This window comes from Hippopotamus amphibius, chromosome 13, assembly GCF_030028045.1.
Source record: "Hippopotamus amphibius kiboko isolate mHipAmp2 chromosome 13, mHipAmp2.hap2, whole genome shotgun sequence".
Lineage (NCBI taxonomy): Eukaryota > Metazoa > Chordata > Mammalia > Artiodactyla > Hippopotamidae > Hippopotamus > Hippopotamus amphibius.
The window spans coordinates 51,577,329-51,594,915 of record NC_080198.1 but is presented as its reverse complement, the minus strand read 5'-3'; the positions used below and the strand labels follow the sequence as shown (position 1 = coordinate 51,594,915).

At 47.8% G+C, this 17,587-nt stretch overlaps 1 protein-coding gene and 1 non-coding gene across 2 annotated transcripts in view; one reads left to right on the top strand and one right to left on the bottom strand.

Annotated features, from left to right (window-relative positions):
• GPD1L (glycerol-3-phosphate dehydrogenase 1 like) overlaps positions 1-17,375 on the top strand; it is a 54,981-nt gene extending 37,606 nt beyond the window's left edge. The window contains exons 7-9 of the mRNA XM_057706318.1: positions 8,838-9,071; positions 9,547-9,653; positions 17,010-17,375. Of these exons, the coding sequence (XP_057562301.1) occupies positions 8,838-9,071; positions 9,547-9,653; positions 17,010-17,106 (438 nt within the window). The 3' untranslated portion in view covers positions 17,107-17,375. The remainder of the gene's footprint in view (positions 1-8,837; positions 9,072-9,546; positions 9,654-17,009) is intronic.
• On the bottom strand, positions 9,435-9,507 carry TRNAE-UUC (transfer RNA glutamic acid (anticodon UUC)). The gene has a single exon. It is a non-coding gene; the product is annotated as a tRNA-Glu (tRNA).
• Positions 17,376-17,587: the final 212 nt, after the last annotated feature.

Below are 17,587 nucleotides of genomic sequence, written 5' to 3'. Positions count from 1 at the left end.
GAGCTGCCTCACCTGCCATCTGAAAAAAAGAAAAAGAAAAAGAAAGAACTTCCTTGTGAATGGATAACCCTTTTGAGTCACTTTTGAGTCATTTCTTTTGCAGCAGAAGCCACTTTTCAGGAATTTGAGCACAGGGTAGGAAATTAAGTAATCTGGCATTCACCTCACTTTGTCAGGTGAAAATTGCAAAGATCAAAAGAATGCAGGGGAGACCAGTCCAAAGAGTGCCTTCCCATGCTTTCTCCAAAGTGCACATCTTTTTTCTGAGTCAGAATTTAAAACCACTTTGTAGACTTAATATCATGTGTGTATGTGTGGTCACGTCTCCATACAAAGAGAATTTTAAAAACTGAAGCCAGCGAAAGCCTTGGGCTCCCAGGCAGTCCATCTTTCCGAATGCTGATGGGGGATTCTCACATTGCACGCAGCCTGCTATACATTTAAGATGCTGGCTTTGGCTGGACTGTTTATTTTTGTTGGTTGAGATTTTTATGTGATTTTAATAGACTTTCATTAAACTAATGACCACTCGCCAGCAGAGGCACCACGAAGGCCTAATTGCTCAGCATGGCCCGTGTGCTCCAAAGCTGCCTTGAAGTGACTGGGTTATTTTTGGAGGTGGATGGGGAAGCTGTAAGAACCCGCACAGAACAAAGGTGCAGGGGGAGAAGGAAGATTCTAGATTGAGGGCTGTGGAGAAGCTTCTGCTGATGGGACCACATGCTGGTCCTGTGCGTGAACTGAGCACGGCGGTTCATTTCTTTTGGCAGGAAGCCTCCCGCTACTATGGTAGAGTGGTTTGTGGGGGGTGGAGGCAGATGGGGGTTGAGGACCAGTTACCATCCTTTTCCTGCCTTTCCTTAAAAAACAGGATCAGTTACCATCATTCCTGCTGGCTTGCATCGGAGCTGGGAGTTTTGAAAACTGAGAAACAGGCACTTTGGCAGTATTTGAGTCTAACCATCCCATCGGGCAGATAAGGAAATAGAGAGCCAAAGAGTAAATGACTCAAACATAGGAAATACTAGCACGGTCAGGATGTGAAAGTGGGTTTAAGATTCAGACCGGTGTTCTTTGGTTACTCTGGATGGCCTGACTTTTCTGGCTGGTGTCCAGGTGGTTGAATGAAATGAAGCCCTCCCTTGCCTGCCCAGCCAGGGCAAATTGGCGTGTGTTTCTTTGATTACGCAATTAACAGTTTCTGTTTTCTTCCTGATTATAAAAGATAGTTTCACACAACAGAGAGGTGTAAAGGAGACAGTGAAAACGACTGATAGATAATCCCTACACCCTGAGATAATCACTGTTAATGTTTGTTGTCTCCTCTTTCAGTCTTTTTACCAAGTACACATATGTGTAGGTCCCCTTTTTATTTATTTATTTATTTTTAATTTTTTTGTAGGTCCTCTTTTTAAAACAAAAACTGGATCTTACTGTTCAGTTTATATTTTTACTTTTTTTAAAAATGTATTTTATTGAACTTACAATGTTGTGTTAATTTCTGCCGTATAGCAAAGTGATTCATTTACACACATATATACATTCTTTTCTGTATGTTTTACTTTTTTGACGTTAACAGGCTTTAGTTATCTTCTCACACTAAAAAAAATTTTAGAGTATACTTTTTGTGTGCTCAAAAACATGAGGGCATTTGGCTTATCAAAAAAAAAGAAAGAAAGAGAGAAAAAGGAAAAAAAGAAAGATAACAGCTCCTTACAAAGATAAAAGAAAAAGAAAATCCAGAGGAGTTATGCAAAATCATTTTGTACCAGTACATCTTACTGCCTTCAGAATGCCCTTCACCTCTTAGCTACATTAATCTCTTAATCACTAGGGGAGTATTCTTTTTTAAATATCAACTTTATTTAAGCATAATTTGTATCCATTAACCTGCATCCATTTGAATATGTAATACAATGGGTTTTAGCAGTTGTGTATATACACTCTGAAACTCATCACCGCAATACAGAATATTTCCACCACCCCAAACAATTCCGTATGTCTTTTCATAGTTCACCCCTCCCTGCAAGCCAGCAGCCACTGATCTGCTCTTGTACACTGTAGAATTTTTGTGATGGAGTTGTGCAATGTGTACTCTTCTGTGTCTGGCTTCTTTCACTAGGGGTGAATTTTTGTTTTGGTGTAAAATTTAAGAGGTACTTCATACAGAAAAGTACAGAAATCATAAGCGTACAACTCAACCTATGTTATTTTTAATAAATGCTTTGTCAGCATTGTTTCATGAACAGAGACCCCAAATAATAGTGGCCAAACAAGGTAGACGTTTCTTTCTTTCTTGTGTAAAAATCCTGAATCCATATGACAGCTCCATTCCACCGAATTCTCAGGGACCCAGGCTCCTTCCACTTCACAAGGTATGGCTCTTGTACTTGTGTTCTAAGATGGTGACCAGAGCTCCAAGCGTCACATCTACCTTCTAGGCAGCAGGGTGAAAAAAGGACAAAGGGCATGTGACAGCTGTTTTTTTACAGCAGGTTCTGGGAGTCGCAGTGTAACACTTTGGCTTCATCCTCATGAGCAGTTAGTACTTAATTGTGTGACTATACTTGCTGCAAGGGAGGTTGGGAAATTTCCCCCCGTTTCTGGGTAGCCATATACTCCCATGAAAATGAGGAACCGTAGGACTCCGGAAGAAGAGGAGACTGGGAGATACACCCATCACCCGTGCCACAGATGCTCGACGTTCTTTGTAGGGCTGGCTGCGGTGAGCCTCCCAGCCCTGATTGCTGGGTGTGTAGGTTTCCTCCACACCCAGCAGGGCTGTGATGAATGTGCCGTGGGCCACAACCTAGTGGCCAGTCTCTGGCCAGGGCCACATGTGGCTGTTTGCATTTACATGCAAATTAATTCAAACAAAAAAAAATTCAGAATTCCATTTCTGAGTCATAGTTGCTCCATTTCAGAGACTCAGTCGCCACATGAGTCTTTAGTGAGTCTCAGTGGCTAGTGGCTACTCGGTTGGATGAGCAGATACCAAACATTTACATCATTGCAGAAACTTCTGCTGGACAACACTGCTCTAGCTAAGGCAGCTTCTCATCAAGGCACCCAACCTGGTGGGCTTAGTGTGGGCTTGATCTTGGGCCTCCTTGACCCCTCCTTCGGCCCGTCTCAGCCAGGTGGCCTTACATGGGGCCCGACCTGCAAACCATATGTGGTACCTTGGCCCTAGTTAGCCTACACGCTGCAGGTTTCTTCTAGGTCAGATGCACTTGGACGTGGCCTCAGGAGGAGTCAGGTGGTGTGTTGGACTTACAGAAAATACTGACTTGGGTTTCAGTGGGGCCTTTCTTCCTAGGCGGTGAGAGTGTTTGTATAACCTGAGGGTAGCATGGGCTGCTCCTCCAGTTTTATAGTCTTATTGTGGGAGGGTGGGAGTGAAAGAAACTGAGCCCCATCCAGCTCGCCCCAATTCAGAACTGCAGAGACAGCACTTCAGGGAGGAGGATTGCCTCTGAGTGCTGCTGTCACTCGGGAAATGGGCAGGGGCTTAGGGACGCCTGTCTTCTGAAAATCATGGTATTTTTAGCTCCAGAATAGTTTAAAGCAGATTTAAATGCATAGCGGATAGTGATAAATTTCACAGCTGAGCCATCTCAGAGGACATCTGCTCGGGTGCTATTCAAACACGATCTGATCGGCTCAGTGTGTTTATTTTTCTTTTGACAGTAAGTGGTAGGTGAGAGAGGGAGGATTTCAGGATCCATCATAAGGCGATTAAACTGGCCCAGGGTCCCCTTAGAAAGGAGGGGTTGATTCTGCAGTGCCCCCTGCTCCCCTTGGTGGGGAAGTGGTCCTGACCTGTGTGCGCCTGGGCCACGGGCACCCTCCTCTGCCTTTTTTTGTGAGTGCAATGACACAGAAGGTCAGAAGCAGTGCTTTGGAGCTCAGGGCTCATCCATACAGCTCCCACTTGGATGCTTCCAGTGACGGAGAGCTCACTCGTTTGCTTCGGTCTTTTCCATTGGGTGGGGTCAGCTCTTCCTGTTAGAAAGTTCTTGTCTTGCCGAGCTGGCCCCTCTGTGCCCTCCACTCACGGGCCTGTAGCAGCCTTGTGTGATCTGCTCCTTGGAGAGAACTAGGGAGCCAGGCTGCCAGGGTTCGAAACCCAGCACCTGACTGGTCCTGACTGCGACCTTGGGCAAGCTACTTAACGCCGGGTGCCTGAGTTTCCTCGCCTGTCACTGTGCGCAGTGATAGAACCTGCCTTGTAGGAATGTTGTGAAGATTAAATGAGTTAGTAATATATGAAGCACTTAGAAACAGTTCAGTAAGGTTAACTGTTGTTATTTTTATTATTTTTCCCCATAACTCTTTTCTCCTCCCAGGCCTCCCCTTTTTACCTCCTGAGCCTCCACGCAGGCCTGAGAGGCAGTTCTCTTTGACATCTGATTGCAGGGGTCTCAGGAGGGTCTTTTGGACCCGGAGAGGGGTGGGAGTGGCCAGGCCACACTGTGGAAGCAGCAGGGGACAGGAGACAGGGGGCCCGGGGAGCCAGGCACTGGGGGTGTGTCCCACCTGCATTCGTCACCAGTGGGGTGTTCTTGGCAAGCCGTTGACCCTCTGAGCCAGCCGGGGACACAGGCACACACTTGCCGGGGTTGCCATGAGAATTTGGATGAGTGGCCTGGCGGACTCACTGCGGGCACTTCATAAATAATCCCTCTCTCCTCCTCCGTGTATAGGAGCCCCTTGCTGAGGGGAGGTCCCTGTTACCTCCCATCCAGTCTGTAGACATTGGCTGGGGCTGGCTTGCCAGGTGACCTCCAGAATGGGTCGTGTTGTGAGGAAGAGGGGGGACACAGAGATACAGCCCAGGAGGCATCAGAGAGCCATTGTGGCACTCTAACTGTGTGGAACCTCGGCCTTGGCACGTTGGCATGGTAATTTCATTAAACCATTTGGTGGGCTCCCCTAACAGCTGGCCTCGGGGCCTCTGCAGTCAGCTCCTCGTCATGTCCTTAGGGGTCCCTCTGCTGCCCCAGGGCTGCCCCACTGTCTGCAGTCCCAGAGCAGGCCACCACTGAGCCAGCCTCCCTGGAGGAACGTCACCATCCGAAGGGCCTTGAGAGACCTCGTCCAAGCCTTGCATTTAATAACCGAGGCCAAGGTGGCTCAGAGAGGTGGAATGATTATCCCAAGGTCACACAGCGACGAGGCAGACTAAGCACTGGAGGCGCTCTGGATGTGTCATGCGTGGCTTCCTCCGTCTGGCTGCTCTGCCAGGAGGGGTGACTGGGCCTGTTTGGGCCCAGCCCTGGTGTTCCCCAGCTCCTGGTCTCTGCACAGCGCCGCATCTAAAAGCTCTGGCTATTCCATCCCAGCTCGGCAGCTTCAGGGCAGAGCCGCAGACGGGTCCCAGTTTGCGGGTCAGCACGTCTCCAGCTCCTTCGCTCTGCCTCTCCCCTCTCCTCTGCACACGAGGCTGCCAGACGCCACGTGCTCCCTGCCAGGCGTTGCCCTCCCCCCACCCGCATCCTCGTGCAAAGGCGGCGGGTGCTTGGGGCTGGTGGTGGCGATCAGGGAGCTGCTGAGTGCGCATCGCCTGTGTGGCAAGACGGGCTGGAGAAGCTCACAGGTGCAGGCAGAGGCAGGACCTTATGAAAACGTGCTCCCGGGTCAGGAGGCTGGATTCCTCAGCTCCACCTGACGCTGCGGGAGCCGGGGTCTGCGTGGAGTCTGACCTTTGCAGGGGAATAGCCAGAACCGGGGTGAGGCCTGGTGTGATTGCGGGGGGAGGAGAAGGTTCCTTTAGGGCCCTGCCTTCTGGTCTCGCATTCAGCCGTCTTCAGCTGCCGCCACCCAGGGAGCCGGAGAGGGCTCTGCTCTCTTGGAAGCCCACCGAAGCTTCTGGGTGGCTCACGGGAACTTTTTCATCTAAGGTGGCTTTGTGTCTCCAGCGTCCTGGCAGGGTGAGCCTGGCCACATCTGTGCTGTTTGATCTATTCGATCAAAAACCTCATCTCGACCAGAGAAGGCATTTTTCCCACCTGGTTCGTTCTGTTTTTCACCTCATCTCTCAGATTTTCTAGGACTGAATGTTTTTTAAAATGTTCTTTCATTAATTTAAAAAAAATTAGGGGGGAGGAGGAAGGGAAGAAGAGATGCACTTATTTTAGCTTATTTCCCATTTGTTACTAACAGGCTTCATGTTTTAAGATCTCTTAAGGCACAAATCCATGTATAGTCATCAGGTATTATGTAAAAATGCTTGTGTGGTTAGACGAAGGCAAAATACTTGCACTTTTCCTGCATTGAGTGCTCTTGGAGGGGGAGCTGGTAATGTGGAAAGGACCAGGAGCCCGAGGGCTCGACTTGTGTGCCAGACAACTCCCTCCCCTCCCCCAGCCTCCACGCAGGCATTACTTGTCATGTGTGATTGTCTGGTTTGACACAGGATTTGAGACCCAGCTCTGATGCCACCTCCTCCGTGCAGGCTTCCCTGCTTTGAAATGAAGCTTCTCAGCACACTCTAGTCCTCTGTCTCTTGATATGCTTTGTTATGTCTTTTCCCAACTATATTGTCAACTCCTTGAGGACAAACCCTGTGTCTAATTCTATCTTCGTAGCTTCGCCACCCCGCCCCACCCCCCCGGGGCACCCTCAGCCCCTCCAAAGCCCCTCGAGGCTTCCCACAGTGCACGCTTACTTACACATGGGTTGAAATGGAAGCTGACCTTCGGTACCTCTTACAGAATGTTGCTTTCTGCTGAGCATCACGGTGATTTGTGCACACGTTTTATTTTCCTGTTAAGTTGAAGGTGGTGGACTTTTTCCAGAAGAGCCCAATAGAAGATGTGGGCTTTGCAGACCTTATAGTCTCTGCGCAACTATTCAGGTCTGCTGTTAACAGCACAAAGGCAACCACAGACAGTATATAACTGAATGGGGTACCTGGTTTCCAGAACAACGTGACTTACAAAAACAGGCACTTGGCCCTAATTTGTTGACCCCCCAAACTAGGCTATCATCTTCTGAAAAGGCAGGTCTGTGTTAGTGTCTGACCTGCCTAGAGTCCAGCCAAGAGCCACCCGGGGAGGCAGTGCTCCAGAAATGCTTGTTTAGGGATTATTAAGTGAAACAAAAGGTGGAAGCTTGAGCTGCTCATATGTGTTCATCATCAGGCACGCTCCCAACAGAAGTGCCTGCTCGCAGTCACCAGAGGTATGTACCAGGTGTCATAGCAGAGTCACGGTAATGGCTCCAAACCGGAACCTACCCAATGCCAATCAACAGAAGAACGGATAAACAAATTGCAGTATATTTGCACAATGGAATACAATACAGCAATGCAAATAAATCCATTATGTGTTAAAAATGCAGCTGAATCTCACAAACCTGATGTCACATTGAGACACAAGATAGACATGAAAGATTACATCCTGTACGATTCTATTCATATGAAGTTAAGGACAGGGGAAGCAAATCTGTGCCATTAGACGTCAGGAGAGCAGTTACCTTTGGTACAGGGGTGACCGGGAGCGGGTCAGAGGCGGGGCTTTTCGGGGCACAGGTTAGCTTCTCCTTGATCAGGATGCTGGTTACACGGGTGTGTCCAGTTTGTGAAAATTCATCAAGCCGTGCACTTACTTTTTTTTAAATTTTTAATTTCATATTGGAGTATAGCCAGTTAACAATGCCGTGATAGTTTCAGGTGCACGGCAAAGGGACTCAGCCATCCATATGCATGTATCCATTCTCCCCCAAACTTCCCCCCCCTCTTCCAGGCTGCCACGTAACATTGAGCAGAGTTCCCTGTGCTATTCAGTGGGTCCTTGTTGATTATCCATTTTAAATACAGCAGTGTGTACATGCAGATCCCAAACTCCCTGACTATCCCTTCCCCTCAGCCTTCCCCTCTGGTAACCATAAGTTCTTCTCGAAGGCTGTGAGTCTGTTTCTGTTTTGTAAATAAGTTCATTTGTATCATTTCTTTTTAGATTCCTCATATAAGGGATAGCATGTGATATTTCAAGCTGTGCACTTATGATTTGACTACTTTTCTGTGAAAGCTATAGTTGACTAAAGCGTTTGATTTCTTAAAAAAAAAAAGAAAAAGTGGTTTGGATAGACCTAGAGACTGTCATACAGAGTGAAGTAAGCCAGAAAGAGAAAAACAAATAATGTATGCTGACTCATATATATGGAATCTGAAGAAATGGTACTGATGAACCCAGTGACAAGGCAAGAGTGGAGATGCAGATGCAGAGAATGGACTTGAGGACACGGGGCTGGGGTGGGGGGTGGGGGACGAAGGGGAAGCTGGGATGAAGTGAGAGAGTAGCATAGACATAGATACACTACCAAGTGTAAAACAGATAGCTAGTGGGAAGTTGTTGTGTAACAAAGGGAAATCAACTCGATGATGGGTGATGCTTTAGAAGGCCAGGACAGGGAGGGTGGGAGGGAGTCGCATGAGGAGGGGGATATGGGGATATATGTCTAAATACAGCCGATTCACTTTGGTGTACCTCAAAAGCTGGTACAAGAGTGTATTTGAATAAAGAGCTTAAAAAAAGAAAAGTGGTTTGTCCAAACAGTATTTGACCAGAGACTACTACCCACCATTCCTGTTCTCTGGCCCATGCCTTCCCCAGCTGCCTCCTCCGGACCCCAGGTCTGGGCTCTTTGCCCCGCGAGTAGGACGATGGGAGCCTCCTCTCTTCTCTGTCTCTCACGGGTACCAGAACAGGACCCAGGGCCGAGCAGGACCCGGGGGAGCCAGTGGCCGTGCCTCAGTCCCTCCCCGCCTTCCCCGCATCCTTTCCCGCAGCAGCCATGTGACGGCGTCCCCGGGCTTCTTGTCTCCCTGGCAGAACATCGTGGCGGTGGGAGCCGGGTTCTGCGACGGCCTACACTGTGGCGACAACACCAAAGCCGCCGTCATCCGCCTGGGGCTCATGGAGATGATCGCCTTCGCCAGGATCTTCTGCAAGGGCCACGTGTCCACGGCCACCTTCCTGGAGAGCTGCGGCGTGGCTGACCTGATCACCACCTGCTACGGGGGCCGGAACCGCAGGGTGGCCGAGGCCTTCGCCAGGACCGGAAAGGTAGCCCCTGGCGTGGGACCCCGGGCTGGGGAGAGAGGAGGCTGTGTGTGCTGGGCTAGTCCTGCCCACCCCCGTCTGCCTTCGCTCAAAAGCGCTTCTGTCCTACGACCTCTACCTCGTATCTCATTATCTTTCCTTGGCCTGCACCTCCCCTCCCTGACTCTGCTCGTAAAATAAATGATGCCCTTACCTCTGTGTCCTATCTCGTTATCTTTCCTTGGCCTGCACCTCCCCTCCCCTCCCCTACTCTGCTCTTAAAATAAGTGATGCCCTAGACCTTACAGTAGATGGGTTTTTTGGGGGGGTTGGCTGGTTGGTTGGTGGATTTGTTTTGGCCATGTCGTGAGGCTTGTAGGATCTTAGTTCCCTGACCAGGGATTGAACCCGGGCCCTCAGCAGTGAAAGCGCTGAGTCCTAACCGCTGGACCACCAGGGAATTCCCAGCAGTAGATTGTTCTCATCCTTTGTTTTTGAGACCATCGAAGAATTGGAGAAGGAGATGCTAAATGGGCAAAAGCTGCAAGGACCTCACACTTCGGCCGAGGTGTACCGCATCCTCAAACAGAAGGGGCTGCTCGAAAAGTAAGTGTCCTGTTGTCCACAAGGCCAGAGACATGGCCATCATCTCTCCCCGACCCCGGCCCCCCACTTCCCCGCCCCCCCCCCCCCCCCCAACCACTAGCCCGGTCAGCACTTGAGCACAGGCATTTGAGAAGCAGGCACAGAAAGTTAACGGATTAGTTCCGTCCTTCATGTGGAGTGAGGGTCTATGGCAGGAAACATCTGCCTACCCTGAAAATGAGCATTTACACTAAACACGAAACAAGGGATGGGGGCGTCTGTGCTGTAGGGCGTAGTACAAGAGAGGAAGTTTGAGATTCTGGCTTGACCTGCAGGGTGTTTGGTAAGAGCTACATGTCATACATTTTAAATTAAAAAAGAAAATTTACTCCGTTCTTCTAATAAAAAAGATACTGTCTTGTTAATAAAATGTCAAACAATTCAGAAAAGAAGGAAGGACAGGTCCCCCCAGGACTCCAGCACCAGAGGTGTTCTGTGTTACGGTGCAATAAGCAGCCTTGCAGTTTCCCCACCCTGCGGATGCACCCGTCCATCCTCTGCTGCCTGTCCAGGCTGGTCCCGTGTTAGAGATGGCTTGGTCAGCTTGCTGTGCCGCCGGATGGAGGGAGTAAGCCCTGTAGCCCCACGGAAGCTGCGCAGCCTCTGAAGCTGCCCCAGCCCTTCCTCTCGTTGATGTGCTGAGCCTGTCTCTGTAATCAGGATCCCAGCGCACCACCCAGTTAAGTGCTTGTGTGGCACATCCTGGGTGTCCTTAACTCTCCCGCAATAGCCTGGAGAGATGGGTGCCTGGAAGGGTGGGGAGTTGGTCCCCATCATGCACTTCCCCGCACTGGCAGGTGGGTCACAGATCTGCCGTCAGCTCCCTCGCCCTCTTCAGGTCAGTCCGGACGCTGCTGGTCCCAAACACCTGCATCTTGACCCCACCTGCACCCAGCTCTCCCCCTTGTTCAGCCGTCCAGTTCCCTATTGGAAGTTAGAAATGAGGGGCGACAGAGCATTTGTCTTCCTTCCTTAATTTGCACTTGATTTTTCTGAAATGGCTTTCAGTGCCAGCCAGGCAGAGGTGGGAGTCATAAACAAGCCTCAGAGGAGGAAAACTACCTTTAAATCATGGTTCAAAGAAAAATACCTGTGACACGCATGGTTTTCCTTATGTATTTTAACAGCAGACACTGATAGGTCTGTGTGTGATTGGGCTGTTTTACTGACTGTCAAGTCTTTATTGGGAATTTCTTTTTAAGTCTTAAAAAAAAATACTTGGGTGTTTGATGATGGCGAGTCTCTCCCAATCAGTTTTTTTTTGTTTTGTTTTGTTTTTGGCACACGGGCTTCGTTGCTCCGTGGCATGTGGGATCTTCCTGGAGCTGGGATCGAACCCGTGACCTCTGCATTGTCAGGCAGATTCTTAACCACTGCGCCACCTAGGAAGCCTCCCAATCAGTTTTAAAGTGGCATCTGTGTGCAACCAAGAGTCCTAGGATCCCAAGGTAGCACACAGACAGGATAGGGTCCTGTCCTTTGGTAGGATTCTATGAGTCGGCACGTTGGCTGGTATGAGTCTATGTGTGTTGTCTAACTACAGGAGGATATAGACTGGAACAAGTGTTCTGGGATTAGTACCTGCCTGTTTAAAAGCAAGTGTAACCAAGCAGGAGAAACCCGCCTCTCTGCAGTGTTCCCATTTTGACTAGAAATTGACCAGGCCATGCCTGTGCTTAGTGAGGTCCCTGCTGGATTGAGGGGCTCCTGCCCTTCTCCCAGGCTAAGTGTCGATTCCATGGGTCCGTCCCCCACTGTGCAGGCCCCCAGTGGCACAAATAGAGCCAAGTCCTGCCATCGTCCCTTCGCACCACCTCTTACCTGGATTTCTCTTTTTTTCCATTCCGGCCATCACCATCCTGGTCTTCCTGCATTTCCTTCCCCTTTCCCAGCTGTAGAAAGAGCACTGAGCCGGAGGCCAGTGATCTTATGTCTCACTAGCTGTGTGGTCTTGGGCAGGTCATGTTTTTAGCTGTTCTGTGCCCTTTATCCACAAAATCAAAACGGTAGACCAGATAACTGCCATGGTCTCCTCTAACATAGCGGTCTCCTGCTCTTAGAGAATGAAGGCCACAGGCCTTGGGTTTGCATCTCAGTCCAGTACCAACTTTGCTTCTAACAGTGTGTCCTGTGACCCCTTTCCTGCAGCTCGGCCTGCCTGGATACCCCCTTTATGAGCATCTCAACCATCATTGCCCACGAGGCAGCCTGGGTCTGTCCTCAGAGAACCTCTTCCATATCCTCCAGATGCAAATCACTTTCCCTGCTTTGAACTTAGTGTTTAGAGCAGCAGTCAGCAAACTTTTTCTGTAAAGAATCACATAGCAAAGATTTCATCTTTGTAAACCACATATAGGTCCCTGCCATACAATCTTTGTTTCCTTTTACAGCTCTTTAAAAATGTAAAAATCATTCTTAGCTTACAAGGGGCACAAAAACAGGTCACAGGCCAGACTTGCTTCTCAGGCCATGGTTTGCCAGCCCCTGGTTTAGACACAATTGCTGCCAACGTGCTGTGGGCTTACTGCATAAGCTTTCAATTTTACTTTTATTTTTCAAATATGGGAGGGGGGGCACATGCTTTTGGCAGAAAAAAAATTTTAAATCATACAAAAAGGCACACAGGGAAAAGTGGGTCCTGATCCCCACCCCAGATGGAGGTGAATTTCTCAGGATTCGGTGCGGTGAACTTTCCACATGGTCCTTTTGTTTGTGTGATGGGTAACGAACTTCATGGTCTGCTCTGTCCCTTTTCTTTTCTTCACTTCAGGATTTTATTTCATTTTTTTATTTATTCATTTTTTTTGCCGTGCCATGCAGCGTGTGGGATCTTAGCTCCCCAGCTGGGCGTTGAACCCGCGCTCCCTGCAATGGAAGGGCAGAGCCTTAACCACGGGTCTGCAGGGAAGCCCCCTAGGATATATTTTGAAGATCATTCCATGTCTGCACCTAGAGGTCTCCTTTAATGGCTGCAGAACATTCCATGCTGTGGAAGAACCTCAGCTTATTTATTAACCTGTCTTCTCTCAATAGACATGAAAGTTGTTGGGGTTTTTCTGCTTTTGTGAAATTTGCTTTATTTATTGTCCTTTGCCTGTATCTTTATGACCATGTGTGAGTACAGGTGTTTGTACTAATGCCACAGACACAGTGGCTCGCACAACGGAAATTTGTTTCTCATAGTCCTGGAGGCCAGAAGTGGATGATGTCAGCAGAGGTGACCTCTCTGAGGCCCTTTTTCCCCACGTCATCTCGTGATCTCCCCTCCGTATGCGTCTGAGTCCTAGTCTCCTTTTGTTTTTCTTGGGGTTTTTTTTTTTCAAGTTTTCGGCCGCACCCCACTAGCGTGTGAGATCTTAGTTCCCCAACCGGAGACTGAACCCATGCCTCCTGCATTGGGAGGCAGATTCTTAACCACTGGACCTCCTCCGGGGACATCCCCTAGTCTCCTTTCCAAATGAGGACACATCAGCCATATTGGTTTAGGGCCCAACCTTTTTTTTTTTCCCTTTTGGCCGCACTGCATGGCATGGGAGATCTTAGTTCCCCTACCAGGGATCGAACTTGCCCCTCCTGTATTGGAAGGCGGAATCTTTTATTTCTTGGCTGTGTTGGGTCTTCCTTGCTGCACATGGCCCTTCTCTAGCTGTGGTGAGCGGGGGCTACTCCTCATTCTGGTGCACGGGCTTCTCATTGCAGTGGCTTCTCTTGTTGTGGCTCACGGGCTCTAGAGCGTAGGCTCAGTAGTTGTGGTGCACGCCCCGCGGCAGGTGGAATCTTCCCGGACCAGGGATCGAACCCGTGTCCCCTGCATTGGCAGGCATATTCTTAACCACTGCACCACCAGGGAAGTCCCGGGAGATGGAGTCATAACCACCTGACTGCCTGGGATGTCCCAGGGCCCGTCTTTTTTTTTTTTTTTTTTTTTAATTATTTTTTTGGGGTACACCAAGTTCAATCATCTGTTTTTAATACACATATCCCCATATTCCCTCCCTCCCTCGACTCCCCCCCACCCTCCCCGTCCCAGTCCTCTAAGGCATCATCCATCCTCGAATTGAACTCCCTTTGTTATACAGCAACTTCCCACTGGCTATCTATTTTACAGTTGATAGTATATATATGTCTATGCTACTCTCGCACTTCGTCTCAGCTTCCCCTTCACCTCCCACCCCCCCCCAAACCTTGAGTTCTCTAGTCCGTTCTCTGCATCTGCGTCCTTGTTCTTATCTTGTCACTGAGTTCATCAGTACCATTTTTAGATATATGAGTACCATTTCCGTATATATGAGTTAGCATACAATATTTGTCTTTCTCTTTCTGGCTTACTTCACTCTGTATGACAGACTCTAGGTCTATCCACCTCATTACATATAGCTCCATCTCATCCCTTTTTATGGCTGAGTAATATTCCATTGTATATTAATGCCACATCTTTATCCATTCATTTGTTGATGGCCCAGGGCCCATCTTAATGAACGCTTTTCACTTAATTAGCTCCTTCAGTGCCCTGTCTGCAAATATAGTCATTCCAAGGGGCTGGGGCATCGGGTGAATATGGGGGAGGGGTGCAGTCTGCCCATAACAGTGTTGTAAGCTCCTTGCGGTCTGGGGCTCATTTATAACACTGCACATCGCTGCTCCTACTTGAGGCCTCTACATCGAAGCCCTCAGTATCCATAAGTAGGATAGTTGATGGATTTGGTTTATGCCCATTTTTTTTTAATTAATTAATTTATTTATTTTATTTATTTATTGGCTGCGTTGGGTCTTTGTTGCTGCACACGGGCTTTCTCTAGTTGCTGCGAGCGGGGGCTACTCTTCATTGTGGTGCGCAGGCTCCTCATTGTAGTGACTTCTCTTGTTGTGGAGCACGGGCTCTACGCACATGGGTTTCAATAGTTGCGGCACATGGGCTCAGTAGTTGTGGCTCATGGGTTCTAGAGCATAGGCTCAATAGTTGTGGCGTACGGGCTTAGTTGCTCCATGGCATGTGGAATCTTCCCAGGACAGGGCTCGAACCCGTGTCCCCTGCATTGACAGGCAGATTCTTTACCACTGCGCCACCTAGGAAGTCCTATGCCCATTTTTTAATAAAATTTTTTCTTTTGTCCTTTCACTTTTAAAAAAAATTATTTTTTGGGAAGTATAGTTGCTGTGCAATATTATGTGTTACAGGTGTACAATATTGTGATGCGCAATGGTAAAGGTTATACTCCACTTACAGTTATATCGATAAAGTATTGGCTATATTCCTTGTGTTGTAAAATATATCCGCGTGACTTATTTTACACGTAATAGTTTGTACCTCCCTTTCTCCCACTTCTGTAATACCTCCTCCCCGCTTCCCTCTCCCCACTGGTAACCACTAATTTGTTCTCTGTATCAGTGAGTCTGCCTCTTTTTTTGTTATATTCACTGGTTTTTTGTGCTTTTTAGATTACACATATAAGTGATATCACACGGTATTTGTCTTTCTCTGTCTGCCTTATTTCACATAGCATAATGCCCTCCGAGTCCATTCATGTTGCTGCAAATGGCAAAATTTCATTCTTTGTGATGGCTGAGTAGTGTTCCATCGTTTATACATACCACATCTTCTTTATCCATTCTTCTGCCAGTGACCATTTAGGTTGCTTCCATATCTTGGCAATTGTAAATGCTGCTGCTGTGAATATTGGGGTGAATGTTTCTTTTCAAATTAGTGCTTTTGTTTTTTTCAGATATACGCCCAGGAGTGGGATTGCTGGGTCATATGGTAGTTCTATTTTTAGTGTTTTGAGAAACCTCCATACTGTTTTCCACAGTGGCTCCACCAATGTACATTCCCACCAACAGTGTACTAGGGTTCCCTTTTCTCCACATCCACACCAACATTTGCACACCCACCATATGTCAAGCGTTGTACTGTCCACCTTACACGTAAGTCACTTATTGCAACAGTCCTGAGTATCCAGCCCCATTTTGCAGATGAGCAACGGGGATCAGGGGTTGTGAAACTTGCCCAGAGTTAATAGGCTGTGAAGTTAGGTTTAAGTCTACTTGACTCTAAAAAAATAACAGAACATTCTGAACCTTAAAAAACTCACAATGACAGACTCATAAAGATATATATATGACCTGTCAGTACTGTTTACTGGGGTTTTTTTTCATGTATTTATTTATTGGCTGCATTGGGTCTTTGTTACTGTGCACGAGCTTTCTGTAGTTGCGGAGAGCAGGGGCTCCTCTTCATTGCATTGTGCAGGCTTCTCATTGCAGTGGCTTCTCTTGTTGCAGAGCACGGGCTCTAGGCATGTGGGCTTCAGTAGTTGCAGTGCATGGGCTCATTAGTTGAGGCACACAGGCTCAGTTGCTCCGCGGCATGTGGGATCTTCCCAAACCAGGGATCGAACCCATGTCCCCTGCATTGGCAGGCAGATTCTTAACCACTGTGCTACCAGAGAAGCCCTGTTTACTGTTCTTAAATCATGTTGTCATTATAGGATGCTTAACTAGATAATTTTCAGAATGGTTTTCAAGATTCTTGTGAGTCTTTCAAGCTTACTTTAAGCTGTGTGTGTGTGTGTGTGTGTGCGCGCGCATGCCTTTAAAAGCCTGATTGATATTATTTAGATATTTCTGCCATTAAAAAAAAACAAACTTGCTGAGCCAGCAGTACCCTAGGATAATGTTATCTTTTTCTACAGTGGATTACTAGCCCACTCCTTCATGCCCTCATCCACTTCAAGCTTTCATTTATACTCGTGTTCACATCTTAGAAGAAAAGGCAAAATAAATCCCGCTTCCAACATGAGATCAGGACTCTGCTAATTGTGGGACCCCACGCAGATGCTCGCGGGCGTGTTCCAGGCCTGCGTTATTTATGGGGCTGTGTGGGCTGCCTCATCTTCACCCTTGGGTGCTTCATTTCGGAGAAGCGAGAGCAGTACCTCCCTGCAATTTAAAATTTATTCTCCAACCTTTTAAAATAGTGACAGAAACTTGGATTCATTCCAGATATGGCCAGGAGCCTTAGCCATGACTCTTGATGTCAGTGACCACAGATCACCCTGTAAAGATGACCCTGGGATGTGAGTGTAGATAGCACACTTCAAACGACGAGGCAGAGGATGGTTTAGGTGGTGCCAAGTTCTCACAGCCACCGTGCAGAGACTCTCTGCAGACCACATAATGAAGGGATATGAAGGTGGTTGCTTTGTTTTCCAATAGTAGCATGCTAGTCTGCAGGCTGTTAGGCGGGAGAGAAAAACTGGTTGGTTCTATGAGGTAGACCAGATGGCTTAACTTGTCTTCTCCTCGTATCTCCTTGACCAGATTTCCGTTGTTCACTGCAGTGTACCAAATCTGCTACGAAGGCAGGCCCATTCAAGAGATGCTGTCTTGTCTCCAGAGCCATCCAGAGCATACATAAAGTGAATCGTGTCAGGGAAAGGTCTGCCTTTCCGATCAGTCATTTGGATTCAGATGGAAACAAGGACTTGGCAACAAGATGTTTGCTTGACTGTAATCCCATCATGGATGTGTATGAATTTTTACAGGTTCATTTTTGAATTGCGAGATGACATTCACAGGCTAAGATGTTACTGGTCAACGTCTAGACGCACATATGTGAATGTGTGAGTGTGTGTTCCCTTTCTCATTCTGTGGATGTTTCTATGAACCAAAATTAAAGGCCCTTTTTAAAAATCGCTTTTGAAATTTTCCCACTGTGGTAGCTTATAAGATTGCAACTGTCTCAGCTAAAAGATTGGATCTAATTCCTATGTATTTCGGTGAGGAAATTTTTTTCTCATTCTCTTGAGATTAAAATTTAACCAATATTAACGTAAAATGGACAAGTGAGTGAGTTCAAAGATCAACATACTGTAACTTTTAAACACTATCTCAGAGCC